We start from the raw sequence: 25,324 nt of genomic DNA on the forward strand, positions 1-25,324 counted from the left end.
GTCAGCTTTAGTTAATCCTCACAGCAATTCTGTGGCCAGGTACCTTTATTCTCCCCATTTCACAAATGGGGAAACTGAGGCAAGAACACTAGTGAGAGATGGATCTGGGATTCAGACGCAGTCAGTCCACCTCTCAAGCTACCATGGTCACCACCTTATCACATGCCCTCAGAACGACAGGGTAAAGTCAGAATGGAGAGAACTTTGAGGTGGATTTTTACTTTTCTAAGTACTCTGAATACCCATTCCTGGCCTATCATTCACCCTGTTCGTTCAGCAACGTTTACTGAGTGCTGCCAGGCACGTGGTCAGGGGCAGAGTGCAGACCTCACCCACCTGAGCATTTACCAGTGACAGAAGAACAGCCAGGAGTGGGGGAGGACGGAAGAGCGGCCAGCACTGCTGAAGGCCATCTCCAGCGGTGTGTGGGAAGCGGGTAGAGCAGAGAACCTCTTTCTCTGCTTTCCTCAGGCCAGAAAATGCCAGTCAAAGGTGACATACAATGACAAATTTCACTTGGGATACGGAGGATCAGGTTTCTTAGAGAAGAGACAAATGACACGATTTCTAAGCAAAGGGCTTGGAGCAGCGGATTAAGAGACACTACACGTTCTTCCTCGTGCAGACGTGCAGCTGTCTTTCCTTTGAAAAGGCACACAGACCCGCTCGTGCTCTAGAGTAAGATCGTGGTCTCAGTCGGTTATCCCACCCGCTTCCAAGAGAAGGGAAAGCTGTTAGCCGATGTAACCGCCCAGATCTTCCCATGGCGGCTCCTTCTCATCCTCGGGTGTGGGCTCAGGGGTCACCTCCCCAGTGCATCTTCCCATCACTCTTTCCTGCTTTGATTCCTCACCATCCGGTAGAGTACAGCGCTTACTTATTTTCTTCTGTCTCCCTCGTTGGCACGTGAGCTCCCCGTCTCCTGTCCACTGCCGCATCCCGGCACCCAGAGCAGCGCCGGCCCCACCGCTGGCGCTCAGGACTCTTGCTGACCACAGGAATGAAGGACTGTGAATCAAGGGACTGCTGCAGAACGTCATGGGAAGGGTCTCTCTAAAAATCAGCCGCGCCACCCAGGGACGCCCACGCCTCCTCCCCTAAAAGAGGCCTGGGCCGGGGCAGAGAGATCCCAGCGGCCACCGCGCCCGGAGGCGGGACTTCCGTCGCTGCACGCTTCCGCCGCGTCGGCCAGGAACGAAACCCGCCCGGAAGTATCTCACCGGCGGCGCGCCGTCTGCGCCTGTTGTTGGCACCTGTGGGTCGCCGCGCGTGGGAGCGGGCGAACATGGCGTTCCGGCAGGCGCTGCAGCTGGCGGCCTGCGGGCTGGCCGGCGGCTCGGCCGCGGTGCTCTTCTCGGCGGTGGCGGTGGGGAAACCGCGCGCGGGCGGAGACGCGGAACCGCGAGCATCCGAGCCGCCGAGTTGGGCGGTAGGCGCGCGCCCGTCGCCTAGTGTCTGGGATCCCAACTGGGACAGGTGCGCGCCGGGCCCGGGCGGGCGGGTGGCTCGGGGCTCAGGCCGCCGGGCATCGCGGGGATCGGACCTTTAAACTCTTCGCGGGCGTTGTTAGTTCCAAGTTCAGGTTTCTGGTGCATTCAGGAAAATTCACACGAAAGCTTTCCAGTCGCGCTCTGTTCCCCACCCCCGCCGTAGGAAGAATGTTCCGCCTGACTGCTCACTCAGGACCTGATTGCTATTCTTTGTGGGTTTTATGTTGTCAGTTTTTGCAAGAGGAACCGAGGAGACTGGCTTACATGTGGATTTCTCCTTCTGGTTGTGGTCCGAATACTCGCTGTGTGATCTTGTGCGCGTCAGTCCTGAACCCCTCTGAGCCTCAACTTCCTCATCTGTAGTAAGGGAAAGAGGGGTGTCTGTCTTCTCGGGTTGTTTTGGGGAGCCAGTAAAATGCTAGGACAGCGCCTAGCTTAGGAAGCCTCAGACGGTGATTTTTAGTCCTGGACGGAGGGCGTGGAGGGCTCCGAAGGGCTGTTGTCCTTGTTCCCTTCTCTTCATCTTCTTAATCCGCAAATTGATGACAGAACTTTGCTTCAAAACGGAGAGAAAAGAGTTGGATGTCAGCACCCAAAGAATGATGCATGCTGGAATGATGATCAGGGCCTTAGAAGGGACTCCGCTGTTAGCTGTCGTGGAGTCCACGGGACTCATGGGGACCCCATGCATAGTGGGACTATAGTTATCCATAGGGTTTTCATTGGCCGATTTTCAGGAGTAGATCACCAGGCCTTTCCTCCTAGTCCATCTTAGTCTGGAAGCTCTGCTGAAACCTGTTCAGCATCAGAGCAACAGGCAAGCCTCCAATGACAGACAGGTGGTGGCTGTGTGTGAGGTGCATTGGCCGGGAATCGAACCAGCATGGGAGGCGAGAATTCTACCAGTGAACCACCAGTGTCCCCAAAAGGGACTCGTAGGAGGGATCAGTGTGGACCCATTTCAGGACATGGCTATCAGGCGTCACTACAGCCAGCAATACTGTAGCCACCGACCATTATTGAGCACCTTAGATGTGGCTCTGCGATTAAGGAACAGAATTTAAAATTTTATTTAATTTTAATTGAAATTGAAAACCAAAGCAGTACAAATTTTTTACTATTATGTGTTGAAATAATATTTTTGATATATTGGGTTAAATAAAAGGTATTATTGAAATTTTACTTATTTCTTTTTACCTTTTTAACGTAGCTATTAGAAAATTTTAAATTACACGTGTTGCTTGTGTTATATTTCTATGGACAACGCTGCTCTAGAGGCAGAAAGTAGCCAGTGTGGAGTGGTTCACCTGGTCTTAAGTCCTCACAGCATTTGATACTTCACTCCCAGGGAAGGAGCACTTAACACATACTTACTGCTAGATGAGTTGTCGGGAATTTCATAGGTACTTTTTTCTTTTTTTTTTTTTTATAGACAAAGTATTTTAGAGTACCTTTAGATTTACAGAAAAATTGCGACATTAGTACAGAGAATTTTCATATACCCCACACCTAGTTCTATTAACATGTTACACTAATATGGTATCTTTGTCACAAGTAATGGACCAGTGTGCTCCATCACGTTACCTACTTTAGTTTTCCCTGTATCATTTATGACTGTCCGACATTGTCTTGTTTGCCTTTTGCTGTTTATTATCCATCTCTCTCTACTAGAACATAAGTTGTACAAGGGCTTAGCTTGTCTAATTTTTTTTGTTTTTCAGTTGTACCACCTAGAACAGGCCTGGCACTTAACTGTTTGTGGGATGGCTGAGTGGGGATGTGCTCGAGGAGGCTGGAATCTCCTGGGCTGATGGAAGGGACACCACTAGGTGGTCGAGCGCAGACACCACTAGGTGGTCGAGCGCAAAGTGCCAAGAACCTCTGCTCTCTTAAAATCTGAAAGGTTGCTCTTCCTAATTAGAGAATACCATCTTGTCAGAAATACTCAAAGGTGGCTTACAAACAGGTCACAGGACACACCCATCTTAAATTCAACATTAGGCGAGAACCACTGTCTCTCGTCAATCTGCGGAAAAGGAACCTGGAGTCTGGAGAAGAAGAACTGGCGTCCAAGCTGGATCACTGCAAAGCAAAGGCCACGCGGCACATCTTCCTCATCAGGCACTCTCAGTACCACGTGGATGGCTCCCTGGAGAAGGAGCGGACTCTCACTCCACTGGGTACGTGGGCTGGGGCTTGGGCATGCCTACTTAACGCCACTGGCCATCTCTCCTTAGAGATGCCCATGGGGTCCTGTGCCTCCTTAAATCCCTGTCAGGGACTTAAGTCCCAGACTCAAATGTTGTAATTATCAGTACAGCCTAACTCTGACTTGAGACAGGCTTTTAAAAATGCCCTTAACTTTAAAAAAAACTTAGGATGAAATCTCACTTGCTTATGATCAGATTCAGTGCATACACAAGCAGATGTGTTATATATTCTCCCTTCTGTGCTTTTGGAAGGTAGCATACGTTGCACACGGAAGTTTCCTTTTTAATTTGATATGCTTGATCCTTCTGTTCAGCATGTACACACCTGTCTGTTTAGCATCCATGCTGTAGACTCTTCAGACAGACCAGACTGGTTTTAGAGAGTTGAATGGTCCCTGCAGGTCAGTGTGACGGTTGTCCCCAGTGTCTTGCTGCCGGGAGCGCCCTCCCTCTGTCTCTGTGCTCATGTGCAAGTGTATCGGGAGGGGACATCCCTAGAAAAGGAAACGCAGGGGGGGTCTCAGGTGGAGCTTAAGCTTTTAATTTTTTTTTTTTTTTGATGAGATGTTTCCCACTTGTGTGCATTTTAAAAAATTCAGACAGTAAAAGGGGTCTACAGGCCTGTTTTCCACCCAACCTGTTCCTCCCTCCCTAGGCATGATCCCATTCTGGCTCCTTGTGTCCAAAATGGGTTTTGAAACTGGGAAGCAGCATATGTGAGTGTCAGTGCATCCAGTGGAAACCAACTGACTGTGGCCTTTTAAGCCGCATTCTCAGAATATATTTGAGAAGAAGCACTTGTATTTGTATTCAGTCTCTGCTTGGTAACACTGGGATCTTAAGGTTGTTAATGTATTAAAATTTGTAATGACTGCATAGTTGGTGGGTCATAGGTGGCGTTCAGACTTGATTTTTGGACATAGCTGGGTAAGAATGACGTAAGTAACTCCACTCAAACAATTACCAACTTTGGTCACTGCGGTTGCTGGAATCAGATACTTTTTTCTCGATTTGGTGGCCGAAAGAAAACCAGACAATCTTGTTGATTTTCCCTGTTTGTGACTGCCTCCCCCAGCAAAGCCCAAGCTCCACAAGGTCGGTCACTTGCCTGTCTTGTACCCCTCCCTAGAATGGTGGCTGCTGCTCACTGTGAGCTTAAATGTGTGTGAAAGAAACATGGATCCAGATACATGTCATTCTAAAGGGTATTTGAACTTCAAGGTCGTGAACAGGCTGAACTAACTGGCCTCCGACTAGCAAGCCTGGGGTTGAAGTTTGACAAAATTGTACATTCCTCCATGACGCGAGCCATAGAAACAACAGACATCATCAGCAAACACCTGCCAGGTGAGTCCTAGCACCACGTGCTCCTGTGTGGCCACGGGTGAAATCTTAGCTCTCACGTGTTAGGATAAAGCTTACAATTAGGAACCAGAAGGTAACCGAGTGGGGTCTGCCTGAAGGAGCTGTTGTACCTGTGCTGCCAACGCCTCGGGGCCTTATTGTGCTTCTCTCCAGGGGTGTGCAGAGTCAGCACCGACCTGCTCAGGGAAGGCGCCCCCATTGAGCCTGATCCACCTGTATCCCACTGGAAGCCAGAAGCTGTGGTAAAACCCCACATCCAGCGTGGGGGTGTTCCTCCTCCCCAGGCCAGCAGACCGCGTCCCCTCTGCTTCCCCTCCCAGCCCTGGGGTCCCTCAGTCCCTGGAGCTCATCGCCTTTCTGCACAGTAGCTGCTGGAAGACTGGCGTGATGACTCCTTTCCTAATGTGCCTCAGCGGGTGTCTGCGTAGCTTTCCTCTCACACTTACGATTCCTTCCTGTGTCCCCAGCAGTATTACGAGGACGGAGCCCGGATTGAGGCCGCATTCCGGAATTACATCCACCGGGCAGATGCCAGGCAGGAGGAGGACAGTTACGAGATCTTCATATGTCACGCCAACGTCATCCGCTACATTGTGTGCAGGTGAGGGCACCGGGCCCCTCCTCGCGCTGTGAGGCGGTGCCGCACCTTCTGGGCCACTAGGAGCCAGGGCCCTTTGTTTTCTAACTTTCTACTTTGAAACAAGTGCAGACTTACAAAAAAATAACGAAAGTCATACGGAAAGTTCACGTGTACCCCCCCCCCCAGCTCCCCCTAATGTTAATAACTTGCATACCGGGAAATTTAGTGTGGTGCAGACACTACTGAATTGCGCGCCTATTTGAGTGTCACCGGGTCTCAATGCCCACGCTGGGTCCAGGACCCGTGTTGTGTTCCATCATCACGCCTCCTCGGGCTTTTCCAGTTGGGACGGGCCTCGCCATTCCTCTCGTGACCCAACACTTCTGACGAGTCCTAGTCGTGCAGCTGGTGGAATGCCTTTCAATTTGGTGTTTTCTCGTGATTATGCGTTTCTGACAGGAAGATGCACAGGTGATCGGCCTGCTCAGGGGATTGTGTCGGCGTGGCCCCACGGTGCCAGCCGGGATCACTCAGGTGGGGGTGTCTGCTGGGTTCCTCACTGTGAAGTTACTGTTTTCCCCTTTGGAATTGGTAAATATCTCGGAGAGAGAATTTAAGACTGCTGATCTCATGGTTCCTCAAACCTTCGTCTGTTGACTGCAGCATCCTCCATGGGTCCTGCTGCAGCAGTCTCCACAGTGGTATTGGTCCAGGCTGGTTTGGTGTTTCCCTCATCCCATCTTTGCTTAATGAAAATTCAATAAGGAAGAGCTGTTCTTTATTCTCCATTTATTTTTTCTATTATTTGAGTCAGTAGATTCATGGGTATAGATGTTCTAGTTTCTGGGTTATAATCTAGTACTGTTATTTTGTTGCTTAGAATGCTCCAGCCAGCTCTTTGACAAGTCCTGTCCTGAGAATGGAAGGATTTGACCTGTACTCTCCTGGCCCTGAGACAGAGGCCTTCTTACTTTGGGGTTGCTGTTAAACTTTGCCAAGACCCTCACCCTACTCCCCGGCCCCAGGTGGTGGGAAGAGTGAAGAAATATTAAACAGCTTCCTCTGCACGGGGACGAGGAACAGTGGTCTCACCCGCTCTTTCACCTGCTTTTTCTCTTCCCTCAAGAGCGCTGCAGTTTCCACCCGAAGGCTGGCTCCGTCTTTCCCTCAACAACGGCAGCATCACCCACCTGGTGATCCGACCCAATGGCAGGGTTGCGCTAAGGACCCTTGGGGACACGGGGTTCATGCCTCCGGACAAGATCACTCGGTCCTGAGGGCTGCACCACAGGCACCCCCTGGGCGGCGGCTGCTAGACCCTCCTGCCGTCAGCGCGGGTGCCACGAGCACGTGGGTTTCTGCCCTCCTCCCTACACAGGCTGCATTTCAGTTACATTTTTCTCGAAAGCAGCCAGCAGAAAGAACTGTCTGAAGCGCTGTGTTCCAGTACTTGCCTCTGGCCCAGGATGATCAGGGAACGTTACCGCCGGAGACCCAGGCCACCCAAGGTGTCCCCTTTCTGTGATCTGAGAGAGGCCCTGGGTGGAAGCTGGCCCGTCTGGTGTCCTCACTGCAGATGGGCCCATGCACAGCCCCCACTGAAGGGTCTTTCATTGTGACAGCACCAGCCATGGCCCACCCACCTTGTGAGGCACACGGGGACGGTAGGAGGGTCACTCACAGAACAGTGGTGGCCCCTATTCTTGTTCACAGCTCATTTCTCTTCGCACTTTTTCATTCTGTAAAACCCGTTTGTCACTTAAAAGATATTTTCCTCATCTAGGTTCTTGCTTCGAAAGCCAGTTTCTTACTCCAGAGTCACAGATCCCTGAAGTGGTGGGTGGGTCTGAACATACCTGCTTTGTTAGACCCTTGGGGGTGTGAGGACCTATGCACTGACTAGGACACCCGGGGGTTGGGGTGGGGACATGCCAAGGCTGCCCACCACCGTGCTGGTCCCGTGGAAGAGGCCATGGGGAGTTGCCCCTCGTGCTCACGATGTGCCAGCATTTAACACTGGCTTAGTGACAGGAAATCACATGTAATAAACCAACAGCATTTTAATATCCTAGACTGCAGGGTTAGCCTTCGTTTGCCTATGGTTATTGCTAATTTTTTATGTTTATGGATTAAAGTGTTTAAAGTATTTAGACATGACGTGTCTATCCCAAATATTGTTAATTTAGAAAAACTACAATTTCTATGAACTGGTTATGAACATTTTCTGCAATCATGCAACTAATTGGAATATTTGATCCATTTGTCAACTTTGGAAGTAATTACATAATAAAATTTTATTTTACCTTTTTTTATTGGCATAAGTACCAATTGTGCATATTTTTAAGAAACCAGGAAGCCTGTACAGAGTCTGACAAGGGCGGCCTGGAGTGTTACGGGAGCGGCCGTAGCAGGAACTGTTTCCCAGTGTCCCTGTGCTGAGCCCAGCGTGTTGCTCCCACCGGCCCTGCTGTGAGGGTGGCTCTCCCCGTGAAACAGAAGGGCGTGTCTTCAACAGCCCAGCCGGGAACAGGAGGGCACAGTGCCCCTGAGCAGTGTTGATGCTGTATCATAGAAGGGGAGTGGCCGCATGTTAATTTAAACACTGGTCTCTGAAAGCTGCTTGTGTTTCTGGGAGCAACGAAAAATTAATAAAGAGGATTTGTTTGTGGTCTTAAACTGGCCCCACCTTGCCACAGGGTTGTGGCGCTCCCCCTATGAACAAGGAGGAACTTTTTAGTATATCCTTCATATCCTCGTCCCAGAAGAATTCATTATAAAAGAAGAATGACACTAAGTACATCAGATCCCCACCCTCCCTTCACTACGGCAGATTGTACTTGTTAAACCACCTCTTGAATGGAAGAAATTAAATGACCAATCAATCTACAAAAAAGGCTTTCCCACATCTAAGTGTGCTTACAAAATCTGTGCTAGCTTAGCTGATGCCAGAAATGGTTTGTCACAGTTGTTCTGTTAGAAAAAGAAAGGGCTAAGAGCAAATAAACCACTGTCTGGTTACTGCGCTGCCTCGTCAAAATACTGCTCAAGATTTTACTAAAAGGGTATGTTCTACTGAAGCACAGGTAAGAGAAATTTTTCTAAAAGCTTAGGATGATTACTATGTGATTTTTAAAATAACGTACTTCATTTAGTAGTTTTAAAAAGAGCAAAAATAGCCCTTGGACCGGCGTCTCCATTTTTTTCCACGTCTGCCCACAGCCTGTACAAAGGAGAAGTAATCAAAGGCGGCCCAAACCACTGAAAGCTGAAGACCAGCAATCTGAGAAGTTAAGGCAAAAATTTTTAATTACCATCTAAATATTTACAGTATTACGTAGGACAGTGTGGTCAGACTTTTCAGCAGACAGATCATCACTGGGGATATAATTATCTGTATTCTGATCTCTTTGGGAACAAAGGTGACTTGTTAATAAAATGCCAGTGTTTCTAGGAGTGGAATCCATTGTTTGTCTTGTATCTCGACTGCTACACAACGAATGGAAAAACCCTGTGTGACCACCTTTTGAATCTTAAAATCTACATTTTGATTCCAGTGTTCAGGACCTGTCTCTTGGCGTCTTGTGAGAGAAATATGCTTTTTTACATAAATTTCAACGAATTTTTACAAAGGAAAAATAATCTCACTTATGCCTACTTAGTATCACTGAATATTCTCAAAAAGCAAGTTCAGAAAAATTAAAATGATTTACAAAAGGCACTGAAGTTACAAAAGCACTGGTTCCATTTCTCATTTTGAATCAAACACTGAAAATGTTCACCAGAACAGGCTGTGTAAGAGCAATCACTTTGTATCACCCAGGGAGACAGCCAGTCTTCGGGCGTTAACGGTGCTCGCGTGCGCCTCCTGCTCTTCAAGCACCCTGTGTGATGGGCCCTTCTGGACCGTCACCCAGGGGAAAGGTTAGAACGTGGACTCAAACAAACCCTGGTAAAAACGCCTCTCTACTTTTGTCTTCAGGGACTCCTCAGAATGAGTTTTAAAACCAGGGAAAAATTGGAGGCTACTTTAACATGGCCCCACTGGCAGCCAAAGCAAGCGACCTGGGGCTCAGGTGCTGGTGGAACAAAACACCTTCAGTTACTGCTGGAGACTCCTGCCGGATAATCTGTCCATAGCTGGAAGGTTTCTTCAGGAGAAAAGCAAGAGTTTATCTGCCAATCAATAATTTAAATGTTTTTAATGACCTACACTGTAAACATCACGCAAGTCTAGGATACATTCAGGGTTCTCGTTTCTTTGCTCTTCCCTGTCTACCGTCTTGATTTGTCTAACCAGCTGGGATCAGCTGGCAATCCAAGACAGGATTTTTCTGTCACGTCCAACAGCTCAGAACACTCTTGGGAGGGCAGCGTCAGCGCCTTGTCTCTGTCCCATCTGAAAACTAAGAATTGCTGACTGAAACGTCATCACCACAGTGACATCTTCCAGGAAGCTGGTATCTGATTTCAACTTCTCCCAAAATTTCAGAACTCTAACCTGAATACAGAAAAACATTTTAGTTTTTTAAAATTCTTTTACCTTCAAGATGAGGATCAATAAACTAATCAGAATATTTGTGTTGTTCAGTGATAAACAGACCGCTCTTCTCTTTCTAACATGAAGGTGCTTGATCTTACAGGGCCGCCAGCTCGGCCAGGCGAGCCATTCTGCGGAGGTGGCTCCCGTGCACGGGGCTATACCGCCCGGGGCTGCCCATGCCGGGCAAGTGCGGGGAGACGCTGGGCTTCCCAGGGCTGCCGGTAGCAGGTCCACATATTCCTGAGCTGCAGCTGTGGGCAGAACCAAGAGCCGGCCACTGAGACTTGAACTTTCCTTTCAACGCAGGGCTCGGCCAACTAGGGAAACCAAGAGAGGTGTGTTACCACAGTTGCACATGTCTGGAAGTAAACAAGGAGCCAGTGAGTGAGGAGGGGGTGAGGGGCAGGGGGATGAGAGACAGGTAAATGAGGGGCAAGGTGGATGAAGGGCAGGTAGATGAGGGGCAGGGGGGTGATGGGCAGGGAGTGAGGGACAGGTAGATGAGAGGCAGGTAGTGAGCGGGCAGAGCAGAAGCAAAGGGCTGGGGACCTGGGCTTGTGCGTCCAAGCCCGGGAGGGACACCTTTCAGCCCACAGCAATGACCTGGTCACCAGCAGCATTTCCAAACCCGGATCTCTGCCTCTTCAAGATCCATAGGATTGGAAAGTAAAATGGTGATCAGGACTCCCTGTGAACTCCGTGTGCCCAGCATGCAAACTCGCTGTCCAGCAGCAGTCTGTGGGGAGCCTCTGCTCTGTCCACAGCACCCGCGAGTCAGGGCCTCCCACAACCCCAGGCCATCGGGCTGCCCTGCGCTTGGCGGAGAGGTTCAGCCAGTGTGGCCTGTGAGACCTTAATCTGCCAGGGGCTAGAGCTCACACGCTGACCGTCCCAGAGCTTGCTGGGCCTGCCGTACCTCTGTCTGTCTGACGGTGAGTAGGCCAGCACGGCGCCCTTCCACCTGAGGACAGCCGGGTACTGATGAGGATCAATGTCTGCATGCTCTAGGGCAGCCAGCACGTCCCGGTCCAGTTTCGATGGCTCTCCTCTAGAATACATGATAACAGGAACAAGAAAAGAGCAAAAAAATCTGATTATAAAACAAAGACCTCCAGAACACCACTGCATTCCTCACTTGGGACACAAGCATGCCCAAAACAATGGGGTGACTGCTCTAGCCTGAGCAATGTGGCATCAGTGTGTGGGGCTCCAGGGTCCACTGGTGTGTCCACTCTACAGTCACTCACTCCCAAAGAACAGGCATCAGGAGGGCCGTCTGGTCCAGGGAGGGGAGGGGCTCGAGGCCAGGGTGACAGACAAGGAATCCCTGCTGCAGGTGTGGGGAGGGGCGCCCTGGGTCCCTCACCAGCAGGATTCAGTGAGAGTTTAACTGAGGGCAGTCAGCACCAGAAGTGGAAGGCTTCATGTCAGCTGGGGGCTGAGAAGGAGCCGTGACTGTTTTTCTTTCCTGATGCAAATTAAGACTCAGTCACAACTAGAAAGTAGACAAGAATTATCTTAGGTGAAGGGAAAGACAGCACACACTATAGGTGAAGTCAGCACAACTGGACTAAACCAAAGCTAAGAGGTTTCCTGAATACAACCAAACACTTCGAGGGACAGAGTAGCAGGGGTGGGGGTCTGGGAACCATGACTTCAGGGGAGATCTAGGTCAACTGGCATAACAAAATTTTTTAAGAAAATGTTCTGCATCCCACTTTGGAGAGCAGCCATCCAAGATCCATCAATTGGTCCCAACCCACCTGGAGTAAAGGAGAATGAAGAACACCAAAGACACAAGGAAAGTATTAGCCCAAGAGACAGAAAGGGCCACATAAACCAGAGACTTCATCAGCCTGAGACCAGAAGAACTAGATGGTGCCCCAGCTACGACCAAGGACTGCCCTGACAGGGAACACAACAGTCTCTGACGGAGCAGGAGAAAAGAGGGGTGCAGAACTCAAATTCACATAAAAAGACCAGACTTAATGGTTTGATTGAGACTGGAGGGACCCCGAAGTCATGGCCCCCAGATTCTCTGTTAGCCAAAAACTAAAACCATTCCCGAGGCCAACTCTTCAGACAAAGATTAGACTGGACTGTGGGATATAAAATGATATTCGTGAAGAGTGTGCTTCTTAGCTCAAGTAGACAGACGAGACTAAACGGGCAGCTCCTGTCCGGAGGCGAGATGAGAAGGCAGAGAGGGTCAGGAGCTGGGTGAATGGACACCGGAAATCCGGGGTGGAAAGGAAGAGTGTGCTGTCATAGTATAGGGAGAGCAATGAGGGTCACAAATCAAGATACATATAAATTTTTATATGAGAGACTAACTTGAATTGTAAACTTTCACTTAAAGCACACACACACACAAAAAAAAGTCACTCTGGTGGCATTTGCCTTCCCATGAGGTGGAGAAGCAGAAGCCTTGTTATCAGCGGTTAGAAAGCTGGCGCAGCCCATCTACCAGGCACTGGAAGGAATACTCACAAGCTAGAAACTAACCCCAAAGAGAGGTGGGAACTACGAGTCCATCAAATTGTGGAAAAAAGAAAAGACTTAAGGGCCTAACGAGCAGCACCCCACGCACCCATTGCAGCATCACCCTCCTACCCAAGCAGGAAGAGCCTTGTGGTCAGCTCTGAGGAAGCAGGGCAGGCCGGTGCAGACTGGAGCTCAGGGTCGCAGCTGCGTGGAGCCTCGTGCCCGGGACTGTCGGGATCCAGCGACACTTCAGCAGTTTCGGCTGATATTTGATTTTCTGTCCTTACTTGGTTACTCTCAGTTTTTTCTGCAGCAGAAGCAGGTTCTAACAAATCACTTCCCACTGAGTTCATTCTTGAAGTCACAATTATCTTATCTTTAGTTTCTATGTTATTTGATGTCTTACAAAAGCTACTTCCCAGAGTCTGCAGATTTAGTTTGTCAAACTCAACAGTTAAGTTGGAGACCGGTGACAGAAGGGAGCCCTCCCTACAGTGGGGCATTGGCCTCTTCCCCCTTCGGGGCCTGGCCTGACTCAGAGGACTGCAGAACCCGTTTCTGCCATCACATGTGCCACTCGCATCCAAGCTGTCTGTGAGGTACGTGTCCTGCCCCACAGGGAGAATGTCGCACCCTGTGTCTCCGAAGGCCCCGGCAGGGGGCTGGCTGGCACTCCGAGCTGCGTTTTGCCAATTCTTAATTTCTTCCAAGCTCATGTCCTCGTCTTCATCTAGAAATGCCCTCACGGAAATGGAGTTGCTGCACTTTTTACCACCACCTGTGAGCAACACAAAGAAGGACCTGAGAGGCCTGAGTACCAGAACCCAGGGACTGTGAGCGTAACACTGTGACTGCACTCCTCAAATGCACTCTGCAAGTTCACGTGACCCTGGCAGCCAGTTAGCCTTTACGTCAAAACCTTGCACATCAGATTTCAAGAGAGAAAACCATGGCACGCCTTCTTGGAGAGAGGCACTGGATTAAAAAGTGAGCAGGTTCTGCAACAGGACCCAGAACACTTCCTCCCTGCAGTCCAAATAAAAGGGACATCCAGGCTGAGCATGCGCCCCAGCGTGGGGTGACCTGCGGGGACCCCCAGCCACCCTCGGCTCCATCTGCTGGATTTGAGGGCACCGAGTGAGTGATACCCTGCAGGGACCTGAAAGACCCTCAAGACCAATTCCACGAGGTGGAACTGGTGCAGGTCTCACCCCAGCCGCACTCACAGGGGCACAAAGGAGTGCGTCGGAGAGCACTACCCAAGAGGATGCTCTGTGAAGGCAATGGTCTCTGTGCTGTCCCAGACCGTGGCCAACGAGCCCTTGAAATGGGACTAGAATGACTGAAGAATTCACTTTAATATCAACTAATTAAATCTAAATTAAACACGGGACCCCACATGGAACACATAGCTTTAGAGACAAAATGAAGTCACTTTACATAGTGAAATGACCTGTGTAAGTTCTCTAACTTCTAGCCCAGCCTTTACACCTGACACTCTTCTTTTCTCATCCACTAACCGAGCTTATGATGAGCATTCCGCACTACAAAACTGATTTTGTACTTTTATTATAAAACCCAAAAGTATGCACCAACGTCAGCTATACGTAACACGTAAAGTCAGGTTTAGATCTCTGATAACAAATATCAACAATCACATGAATTTATCTCTAGCTCCACATTCTACATCCCTAGGGACTTTTCTAGGCTTCTTCCTTCTTAATGTGCATCTGAACCATTTTCATTTTCTTTCCATCACTCCAGGGAGTCTATTTTGTGAAATCACTGCCTTCTGGGCTAATGGGCTCAATTTTAGCCTTTAAAAACCACAGATCTTAAATTTTATATCTGTACAAATTTCTATTTTGGCAGATTCAAAACTCTGGTTATTACCAAGTTTTCGTTAGCTTTTTTTTTTTTAAATTAATCTTTAGCTTGATGTTAACAGGTTTTGTTTGATGAGTTTTCTTTCTGACACTCACAAAACCTGGTATACGGTGAAAAAGTGCAGTTTCAATGAATGACAACTCAGCCGCGAGTTTTGCTCCCTCCGGGCAGAGATCAGGGATACCACCACAGGGCCTGCTGTCTGAGGATACTCATGTCCACTGTCCTGAAAGTCTCCCTGACACTGGGATTTAAAAAAAATGGCATTCTGTTGAATTTCAGAGGTGTTTTTCTTTCACTGTCAGTAACACCACTAACCACGCTTTTATTTCCTTCCAAGAATTTGTCCTTTCCCCATTTTGCTTTTAGGGTATTTTTGTCTTTTTTCTTACTAATGTTTAAGAATTGTTTCTATTTTTCCTTTTTAAACGTTGGTGTTGGTGCTCTTATGAGTTACTTTTAAGTCTGACGTAGTCTAATTAACCTCTTCCATTATGATCTTTCCATTTGCTGTTTTATGCTTTAAAAGTCCTTTGCACCCTAACATCTGCTAAGTACACACCAGTGTTCTGGTATATGGATGCCTAGTCTTTTCCTGAAAATATGGGAAGTATTCAGATAAAAGTATATTTAGAAAAAATACTTTAGAACATCAGAAAACCCAACTAATACAGACCCTCAGCCAGCGGAATTCAGCTATTATAAATTTTGGCAAAATAGCACTGAGAATGCAGCTTTACTCTTGATTTTAGGTAACGTAAACTGAACTAAAAATAACTATATGCTTCTGGCGATGCCACATTTTTCTCACATACACACACACAAGAGACCTTCTAGCCTGGCCAGAGCACAGCCTAAGCCCTCACCAGAGGCTTTGTCTTGGAGACAGGCTTTATTTTCTCCTGGTTCTTGTTGGGTCTTTTTGCCCATTTCTTGCTGAATGAGATATTCTTCCAGTTTCTGCAGGCCCTCCTGGGAAGACAGATCAACAAAACAGCCTAGGAAGTCCCAGTATTCACCCCACGGGTACCCCAGCTCATGCGCTAATTCCCTGTAACAAACAAAACAAAATCAGTTATGAAAGCAGAAAAGACACATCACATAACTACGTGGAAAATAGCAACTTTACGCTAGAAATGCCAAAACAACGCTCTGCAATCTTATTTCACCCTAAACGAGGGCTGGAATAACCATACTTTGCATTTCCTGAAACCATGCTCCTCTCAGCAACGCTTCAGAGCCCATGGTGCCTCGCTGGCTCTGGCGTGTCAGAGAGAACAAAGTCCCGCGAAGAGAGGAGGCGAGACAGACCTTGACCCGACAGTAAAACCCCACAAACAGACGTACTTGTTTTTATACAGCCACTGTGTAAAGCTGCACAGGACTCTAGCTTTGACATGTAAAAATCCAGAGGTCCTTTCCAGGTTAGCTGGAAACGGGAACCCGGCTGCACGTTTTGAGAATAGGTTCTACGACATACAGTGAAGCTTAATCTACACCCTAATCCAGCTTCTGGGTTCTAGGAAAAACACCTCTCAGGGGCTTTTTTTCTCACAGTAGTTTCTAGCACAACCACCTCTTACGCCATTGTAACTCACAGAGGGAGTGTTTAGCCTTCTTTATTTCCAAGGAAACACCCATCCATACAGTACTTTATACAAGAAATTACAAAGACCCCTTTGATAAATGATGCAGAATTAGTCTAAGATCTTGGAAGGACTACTGTAACTCATACATCTGCTATAAAAATTGCAGTGTGCGTGAAGCTTGCAAGGAATTACCCCTTAAAGAAATGCTCTAAAACCCACCAGGGAGCTATTCCTGGGAACTTCTGTTTTGAAGATTGCTGAAACCAGGTTGTCCCACCAACCCAAGTAAACACATCCCCCAGGGAAGAGCATCATGGTCTATCTCTTTAATATTCACATATGGCCCTTTAAGTACCTTCCCACTCTTTCAACCCCTCTCTCCGGATCAGATTTCCTGACATTGTGGAAGAAACCTGCTTTCTCCCGAGGTGGAGTTTTCCAGAGTTTGCGGAACTCTTCTGCCTGTGAAGAAAACGAAAACGTGAACTGCATCGTGCAAACAGCCCCGCACTGTGGAGATGACCCGATGTCTCCCAGTGTCCTCCCTCTTCCTCCTGGTTACAGAACCCAGCATGTATGACCTGGGAGCCAACCGTGCCCACTCTGCTGCAACCCGACTGCATGTCGCCCAGGAGGCGGAGGGACTTCCGGAAAGGTGCCGTCGAAGGGAGGGGTCCTTCTCCCTTGCTGCGGCCTGGCATGGGCTCTGGGGGACAGAGCTGAACCTCCCTGAGGATGGAGGCCACACCTTGAGGCCAGAAGAAGGGAGCACACACCCCACGGGGCTGCCCGGCCAGTGTCAGTTCACTCTCCACCACGCACGAGAAAAACAAACTCTTCCTAGAGGTTTACGTTTCATGTACCCAAATCTAAACCTAACTGATACCACTGTTTCTGGAGACACTGTTATGGTTGCAGATCACGGATTATTTAGAGGGTTGTTAACATGAGGAAAGAGTACACGAGCCAACGTATGCAACATTCCACTAGACAGGGAACTGTCCATTGTCAAAGCCCACAGACCCTCTGACCAGCAGGCACGCTGACGAGGGCATCCCAAAGGGCTGACGTGTGGATGCAGTGACACGTGGTGACACGGCTCAGGTAAGTGGAGTGAGGCTAACAGCTCAAAGCATCCTGACAGGAAGCAAATAGGAGATAAGCTACAGGGAACACAGTCTGGAAGGCGAACCTCAGAGTTCAGAGTTGAAATGGGAGTTTCCTAGTGATGGCATTGGAGCAGACAGCTTGGTGAGGCTAGAAGGAACAGACAGGTGGCTACGGCCTGGGCAGGGCTGGCTGCTGCACCTCCCTCCCTGACAAGCACAGGCTCGTCACCGCACCCGCCCAGGTTAACAAGGCAGGCGCGCAGTCAGGACACCAGCGGACTCCCAGCAAACATTCCAAGGACCTAGCCTGGGACAGCCTGCTGGGCACTGTGGAACAGGTCTCTGAGACCACACACAAAGCCCCCTGCAGAAAGTGCTCAAGCACTGCTGTGTGGGGACACCCGGCAGAGGTTCCAGCAGCTTCCAGAGCAGCTCACCTTGGATGGACTCAAAGGCCCTGCGAAGGCTCTCAGGGTCAGAACAGGGTCGCGGGGGCTGCCCCCGAAGCGGCCGGCGTGCGGCGCCTCAGCTGTCTGGTCTGAGGACCACAGCTCCCCGATCACTGGAGAAGATGTGTCCTCTGCTCGCAGGAGCGGCACGTAGTAGTGACCTGCAGGAGAGGGGACAGGTGTGGCTGAGTGTCCTGCTCACGGTGACCAGCTACCCTAACGTGTATGGCAAGTGTCTGGGCGAGCAGCATAAGAAACCACACGTTTCATTTTACCTGGGGCTTTGCAAATGGACTTAATAATAATAAAAAGGCACCTACGCTCTGGAGCCAAAAGGCCCGGTGGGCCAGTCTGTGGTTTCCTCACCGTGCGCTGGAGGGAACTCGCTCAACCTGATGAGCTCACTGTCCCCCTCCAGCAGGTAAAAGGGCCGAGAGGCCAGGCCTCCGAGAACAGGATTAGCATACAGTGAGGGCTCAGCAAACGTGAGAGCTGTTACATTTCATCTGCCCTCTGTCTTAGTTACCCAATGCTGCTACAACAGAAATACCACAAGTGGGTGGCTTTAAAAAATAAATTTATTCTCTCACAGTCTAGGAGGCTAGAAGTTCGAATTCAGAGTGCTGGCTCTAGGGGAAGGCTTTCTCTCTCTGTTGGCTCTGGGGGACAGTCCTCATCTCCTTCCAACACCTGTGGGCCCAACATTCCTTGGAGATGTCCACGTGGCTTGGCATCAGTCTTCCCCTAGGTCTAGGAGGTTCTCAGTGAAGGGACCTCAGGTCCAAAGGATGCGCTCTGCTCCCAGCTCTTCGTTCTTGGTGGTAGTGAGGCCCCTCCCCTCTCTGCTCACTTCTCTCTCCTTTATCCCTTGTAAGATAAAAGGTATGAGTCCCAGGGGTAGACTACCCAGTAAGTAAGGTAAGCATGGACTTACTTGTGCTTACTTCCTAATCTGTAGTGAACAATTTCACATGGGTTTCAAAGATGTGGTGAAAAACATGTAAAATTGTTTTCACTACGATTAGTAAGTATGCACAAGTAAGCCCATGCTTACCTTGCTCACTGGGTAATCCATCCCTGTCAGGGACTGTAAATTCGAAAAGAGGTTTTGATTCTGTAGGAAGGTACTATGGGGTTGGGAGAGAGACAGATGCCAGCCATACCTAGACGCAGAATCTTTGATGTGAAAAATGTGTAATTGTTCACTATACATGATCTGATAAGCAAGGTAAGCACCATGCTTACCTTGCCTACTGAATAATCTGCACCTGGGTGTGACTCAAGTAAGGGTGTAACTCTTGTAAGGTTGTGGCTCAAGATACACCCCACCCTGATACTGCCTCATTAACATATGGAGGTTATGATTTACAAACGCATCACAAAATGGAGAATTACATCAGATCACAAAAAGGAGGACAACTACACAATACTGGGACTCGTGGCCTAGCTAAATTGACACACATTTTTGGAGGACACAACTCAATCCAGACATTCCACCCTTTGGCCCCCCAAAATTCATGTCCCTGCCACATGGAAAATGCACTCACCCCATCATATCATCCTAAAAGTCTTAAATCAACGCCAAGTCAAAAACCTCACCTTCTGAATCATATAAATCAAATACGGGTGAGACTTTAGGCATATTCCATCCTGGGGCAAAATTCCTCTTCATCTGTGAACTTGTGAAATCTAGACTACAAATTATCTGTTTCCGAAGTACGATTGTGGAAGAGGCACAAGGTAGACATTTCCATTACAAATGGGAGAAACTGGAGGGAAAGAAGGGATAACGGGCACCAAGCAAGTCCAGAATCTAGCAGAACAATTTACATTATTTCTCAAGGCTTGAAGATAAACCTCTCTTCTCTGAGACCATCTAGGCAATGGCCCTGCCCTCTAGACTCTGGGTGTACCATGATGGCTGGATTCTGGGTGAAGGTACCCTGTCCCTGTGCTTTTAGCTTTGCCTTCCAGGCCCACAGGGACAGCGACTCTGCTCCCCTGACTTTGGGCGGCCCCTTCTCCTAGTCCATCTGAGTAGCATCACCACCCCCTCGGCCTGGGCAGACCCTGTTCTTCCGCCCCTTGGGCATGGTAGCCCCACGCCCTCAGCTTTGGGCTGTGGCCCTATCCCCTGGCACACCTTAATGGCAGCCCCACACTCCAGAACTGAGTTGGTGAAGATCCGACTCTGAATCCTAGGAGGCTGTAGCCCTACCCTTCGAGATCCAGGAGACTGTGGCTTCACCCTTTGAAACCTAGAAGGCCCTGCTTCTTGTGCTCCTTTCAACAGTTCTGCTGATCTCCAAGTTGCTCCAAGGGTGGTCTTTTTCTTTTCTTGGGGGACAACTAATGTAGCTCCTTTGGCCTGTTTTCCTGCCTGTAGCATTCCAACAGGCAGACAGTGTTCTTCCCTTTTGTTCTTTCTCTGTCCCCTTCAGTCTAAGCTGATGGGTTTTCTGCTGTGATAGCTGGTTAGATCCATCACCCACAGGCTTAATCTCTTTAACATAAGATTCTGTAGCCACATCCTTGGTGACCATTCTAGGACACATGTCTTCAGTTTGTACAAGAAAATTTCCCAAATCTTTAAGTTCTGTTTTCATTTTGGACAGTTCATTTTTTAAGTCCATCTCTTTCCTCTCACATTTTACTATAAGTGACAAGGAGAAGCCACGCAGCCCCTTTAAAAGCTGGCTTAGAAATCTCATCAGCCAGATGTCCAAGTTCATCACTTACAAGTTCTACCTTCCATCATTTAAACATAATTCAGACAAGTTCTCTGCCACTGCATAAAATGCATCGCCCTCCTCCAACTGTCCACTCACAGGTTCATTTTCTTTCACCAGAGGCACAGTTAATGCCCCCACGTATAGCGACATTTTGTCGCCAACGCCATATGTATTCTCTAAGACGACAGAGCAGCCCTGCTGGCGCAGTGGTTAAGAGCTCGGCTGCTAACCAAAATGCTGGCAGTTCGAATCCACCACCTGCTCCTTGGAAACCCTATGGGGCAGTTCTACTCTGTCCTGTAGGGCCACTATGACTTGGAATTGACTCAATGGCCATGGTTTTTTTTTTTTTTTTTAAGACAATAGAGTCTTTCTCTAGAACTCTCCTCACTTCCTTCTAAGCTCTCAGCAGAATTGCCTCTGACGTCCATAATTCTAGCAACAGTCTCTTTAAGGCGATCTGGGCTTTTACGATTAGGCACCTTAAAACTCTTCTAGCTTCTACTCATTACCCAATTCCAAAACTGCTTCCATATTTTAAGTATCAGTTAGAGCAGTACCCCACTCCTGGCACCAAATTCTGCCTTAGTTGTCTAGTGCTACTGTAACAGAAATACAAGTGGACGGCTTTAACAGAAATTTATACTGTCACAGTTTAGGAGGTGAGAAGTCCAAGTTCAGGGTGACAGCTCTAGGTGAAGGCTTTCTCTCTATGTTGGTTTTAGGGGATGGTCTTTGTCTCCTTTCAACATCTGTGGACCTGGAGTCCCTTGGAGATTTCCATGTGTCTTGGCATCCATCTTCTCCTGGGTCTAGGAGGTTCTCAGCGAAGGGACCCGGGGTCCAAAGGAGGCACTCCGCTCCCACCTCTTCTTTCTTGGTGGTAGTGGGGTGCTTCTCCTCTCTGCTTGCTTCTCTCTCCTTTTATCCTTTGTAAGATAAAAGGTGTGACTCAAGCAAGGGTGTGACTTCAGTAAGGGTGTGATTTAAGTAAGGCTGTAACTCAAGATACACCCCACATTGATCCTGCCTCATTAACATATACAGGTTAGGATTTACAACACATCACAAAACGGAAGATAATTACATCAGATCACAAAATGGAGGACAACCACACAATACTGGGAAACATGGCCTAGCCAAGCTGACACACATTTTTGGAGGACACAACTCAATCCATGGTGCCCTACATTTCCCTATTCTTTTTGTATTGCACAACTCTGTATCACTGATGTGCATCTCTGACCTGGCCTGGAATCAAGGTAACACTCTGACTGGAAGTTTGGAGAGCCCAGAGCTGAAGTGCTGTAAGGTCCTGCATGGGGCCCCTTTCTACCTCCTCACTCATTTCTCCTGACCATCCACTGCCCGCCATGATCAATGATCACCCATCACGATCGCTGATTATCTATCACAGTAACTGACTGCCTATCACGATCACCAATCACCCATCACAATCACTGACCACCCATCATGATCTCTGATCACCTACCACCAATCACCTATCACAACTGTCTATCACTCATCACAATCACTGATCTCCCACCACTGCAGGGAGGGGCTTGCAAGGAGGAATAGATGATCATGCTGGTTGCAAATGCCAAGTAATTTTTCATTTTTAAATGCTTTTACTAATATTTATACTTCTTTTATTATAAAACTACCATACTTTCATTGTAAAAAATATGGACAACCACAGCAATTGAAACACTATACCTCACATTTAACGTCTCTGAGATCAGGATGCAATGTGTTTCTGACAACTTTTTCGCCTAAGCCACAACCTCCAGCAAACATGGCCCAGGCCCCGGGACTTGCCCGTGGACCCCTAACAACAGGCCTCAAGCTCCAGCACCGGTGACTGGCACTTACCCTGTAAATATTCTCTGATTCGCTCCTTCAGTTCCAGAGATTTGCTTTTACTTCTTTCACAAATTACCTATTTAAAAAAAAAAAAGAAGAATCAATGAACACTAAATCTTTTCTTAACACATTTTATCATTAAAATTATTTTAGAAAAGCAAGTTATAAACTCAACATAGTAAGCACAGTCTCTAAATGCTGAAGATGTCATAAAGCCCACATCAAAACTGAGTGCTGAACGAAGAGTCTTTCTTCGAAGACGTTTTGTAAACGATTCAGGGAATAGGGTGGAAAGAGCACACTCTGGCTATGGGTGGAGTTTTACTTTCTTTCTTCACGCTGCTCTGCATCTTCTAGTTTTCTTCAAGGAAAGCAAAGTCAGAAAGTGCACTATCGAGTCAGAGCAGAGAGATGCAGACTGCTGAGAAGTTTCTTGGTTTTATAAGCTTAGTGCCCGGGAGCCTTTCTCCATACATAACTTCTGTTGTTGTTGTTTACCTGTATTGAGACAGAACTCCTATCTGGTGTGGAACACGAATGTAATATCATTGCAGCTCTAAGAATCAACCTTCCCAGCCCTTGGAGAACCGTAGCCGTAAGAACAGTTCTGCTAGAAACCATGGAAAACCAGTAACCTTCAAATAAGAGGAAAGAAGGGAACTACAAAATTATCATCTCCTGCTAGCCAGTGGGAGAACCAAACTAAAATTGTACAACGTATCCAATGAACACCAGTAAATAAATTTTAAGTCTGTAGCTGACTGCTAGCTTTTTTAAGTTCAATGCTTTGAAAAAATCACCCGTTTCAAAGTTGGTTACCAGCCAGCATTTTATACAAAAAATCATACATACACACACGTAAAAGCTGAGCTCGACATATGCAAAGTAACGGTAATCTCTGAGTTGTAGAATTTTCTGATCAATTTTATTTTTTATTTGTATATAGTAAACTTTCCACAGAAAGTGGGTATTATTTATATAATAACAGCAATTACAGACGCGGAGGAGGTCAGTTAACGGCAGCAGCGCCTGGTACACACCAAACAGTCTCTGGTTCTTGTGTGGTCCCGCTCCCTTCTCCACTCCACAGGCAGAGCACCCCTCTCCCCACACCCCTCCCCTCGGCGGGCTCACTCTGCTTGACTGCAACAAGGTGAGAACACACGTGAGGGCTGAGCAGAGCCTGGTGCACACGGAGTGCACGTAGGTTGGCACTTCCACCACCATCATGTCCCCTCACCACCACTGCCGTCCTCTCTGGCCCTGGTCAGCTGTGTACACCCAGAGGAAGGACTTGACAGAAGACTATGGGATGCTCAGAACAACTGGTCCCCAGTTCCAGGGAAAATGGAATCAGCATAATGGGTCAGTGGCAGCATCTTTATTTCTGAAATGCTGGTTTACTCAAATTAGGCAATAACTATACATTGGAAATGAACTGTAATCAAAACAAAAAAACGCCTGTGCCATCTTAAAATAAAAAATAAATGTCTTTTTAGAGATCAAGTTCTGCGATCCCAACACAGCCCACTTGGCAGTTTCGTTCCCTCCTGGTTCTCCAGAGTGGAGCCACCTCTTTCTGTGGTGGCTCTAAGGCTGCCCCTGAGGCAACCACGCTCACACAGCCAGAGTGGCAGGACCCATGGGCTGCCACACGGGCTCCAACTTCATGTGCTTTCCTCTCTAACCCCATATGACCACTGCATTTGAACAGGTACTCACATCTTCAGGCGTCTTGCCATATTTATTCCTTGAATTTTTTACAATCAAAGGGTGGGAAGAAAGGACGTTGACCACATCTGCATTCCCAAACTTGCAAGCGAAATGCAAGGGTGTGTCATAGCCCTGGAAAAGGAGCAGAAGGATACTCGGGTTCCTTATGTCATAAGGCTGCTATACGATGAAAATAGGTATTTAGAAAAAAAGTGCCACAGGAACAGAAACAAAACACCACAAAACACACCATTTCCCTTTTGTAACTAAACACTGACGGGCACGTTAGCACACACACACTCTATGCCAGGACTCAGCATGTATATCTAGCACCGGGTCCTCACCCTGCGAAAGTGCTCCTTATCTAGCTGGGGACATAGCACGTGCTCAGGAAACAGCAGCGCTGATGTTCAGGGCCTGGTGAACGTCTGCACGTAACTGGTCCTCAAAAGGTGAGGTCAACAGAAGAAGGCAATATTCAGCTTAAAGCTACATCCACGAATTTGGGCTGTTCTCAGAGAAAATGTGGATACCTGTGTTTTTCTAACATGAGGTTGCAATTACAGGCCCCAGCTCCAGGGGGCTTCCTCACAGGGCTGCAGAGGACTCAGCTTAATTACACTGCGTGGCAGCCACTCTGTCTTTCTGCTTCTGTTTGTGCTATCCCCAGTCCTGAGGGTTAACAGGCCTCACGTCAGCGTGAACACCCACACTGCTTCATGCCCTACCTGTCTCACAGCACTGACTGGCCAGCCGGTGGGCTCTCACACTCCCGATGACAACACTTCAAGCACTTGACAGGGCAAGCACACCCCACCCCCCACAGGCATGTACAGGGGCTTCAGAACCTTCCCAGAGCCAACCAGGAGTACTGTGCATCTCACGGAGCCTCATGCCAGGCTCAAGAGAGCCACCCAGTGATCTGGCACCTAGAGAGTAAGCAACTATTTGGCAGTTGATGAATGAGCAAAACACATCCTGAGTAACCACGCTGCCAAACAACATGCTCCTTGCCAGCACGAGAGGGCAGTGTGAGGGGAGAATGGCCTATGGTTTGGGGGCCCCCAGTCTTTGAGGATAGAAATGATGGACACACAGCCTGGCAGGCTCTCCAAGAGGGAGGCCAGGTCTTCTCTATGCTTCTGGAGTTCACTGTCCTTCAATCAGAGCCCAGCTCATGCCTCTCCTCTGTCCACAGGGTTTAGCCTAAAGCAGCCAGGGGCATTCTTGTGAGTGCAGGTGTGCCTTGTGGTTCTGACCACACTCCTCAGCTGAGTCCTCCACCTGCCCTGCACACTGATGCCCAGTGCAGG

General features: G+C 48.4%; 2 protein-coding genes across 5 annotated transcripts in view; one reads left to right on the plus strand and one right to left on the minus strand.

Annotated features, from left to right (window-relative positions):
- The first annotated feature begins 1,097 nt into the window (after positions 1–1,097).
- Positions 1,098–9,658, plus strand: PGAM5 (PGAM family member 5, mitochondrial serine/threonine protein phosphatase). Of its 3 annotated transcripts, none has more exons than XM_004385018.2 (6): positions 1,098–1,476; positions 3,492–3,670; positions 4,922–5,047; positions 5,219–5,307; positions 5,533–5,666; positions 6,772–7,952. In XM_004385018.2, exons 1-6 carry the CDS (start codon positions 1,286–1,288, stop codon positions 6,920–6,922), a joined length of 870 nt encoding a protein of 289 aa, XP_004385075.1. In that variant the 5' UTR covers positions 1,098–1,285; the 3' UTR covers positions 6,923–7,952. The 3 variants fall into 3 exon arrangements, with proteins under 3 accessions (XP_004385075.1, XP_023595052.1, XP_012413481.1); XM_023739284.1 differs by lacking the exon at positions 6,772–7,952 and adding an exon at positions 9,625–9,658 and having other exon boundaries at positions 1,224–1,476; XM_012558027.2 differs by having other exon boundaries at positions 1,224–1,476; positions 5,536–5,666.
- Positions 9,659–10,255: 597 nt separating this feature from the next.
- Positions 10,256–25,324, minus strand: part of ANKLE2 (ankyrin repeat and LEM domain containing 2) — a 27,504-nt gene continuing 12,435 nt past the window's right edge. For both annotated transcript variants that reach the window (XM_004385017.2, XM_023739282.1), the window contains exons 6-13: positions 24,021–24,143; positions 22,308–22,374; positions 17,692–17,864; positions 16,501–16,607; positions 15,423–15,607; positions 12,799–13,447; positions 11,102–11,233; positions 10,256–10,502 (exon numbers count right to left, since the gene is read on the minus strand). In XM_004385017.2, the coding sequence (XP_004385074.1) occupies positions 10,280–10,502; positions 11,102–11,233; positions 12,799–13,447; positions 15,423–15,607; positions 16,501–16,607; positions 17,692–17,864; positions 22,308–22,374; positions 24,021–24,143 (1,659 nt within the window). In that variant the 3' untranslated portion in view covers positions 10,256–10,279. The remainder of the gene's footprint in view (positions 10,503–11,101; positions 11,234–12,798; positions 13,448–15,422; positions 15,608–16,500; positions 16,608–17,691; positions 17,865–22,307; positions 22,375–24,020; positions 24,144–25,324) is intronic.

Source organism: Trichechus manatus, unplaced genomic scaffold, assembly GCF_000243295.1.
Source record: "Trichechus manatus latirostris isolate Lorelei unplaced genomic scaffold, TriManLat1.0 scaffold00131, whole genome shotgun sequence".
Lineage (NCBI taxonomy): Eukaryota > Metazoa > Chordata > Mammalia > Sirenia > Trichechidae > Trichechus > Trichechus manatus.

Coding starts and splice junctions, on each gene's coding strand:
- PGAM5 (XM_004385018.2), top strand. CDS start 1,286: ATGGCGTTCCGGCAGGCGCTGCAGCTGGCGGCCTGCGGGCTGGCCGGC. Junction 3,671..4,921: donor GCGGACTCTCACTCCACTGG/GTACGTGGGCTG, acceptor TTGAACTTCAAG/GTCGTGAACAGGCTGAACTA. Junction 5,308..5,532: donor ACTGGAAGCCAGAAGCTGTG/GTAAAACCCCAC, acceptor CTGTGTCCCCAG/CAGTATTACGAGGACGGAGC.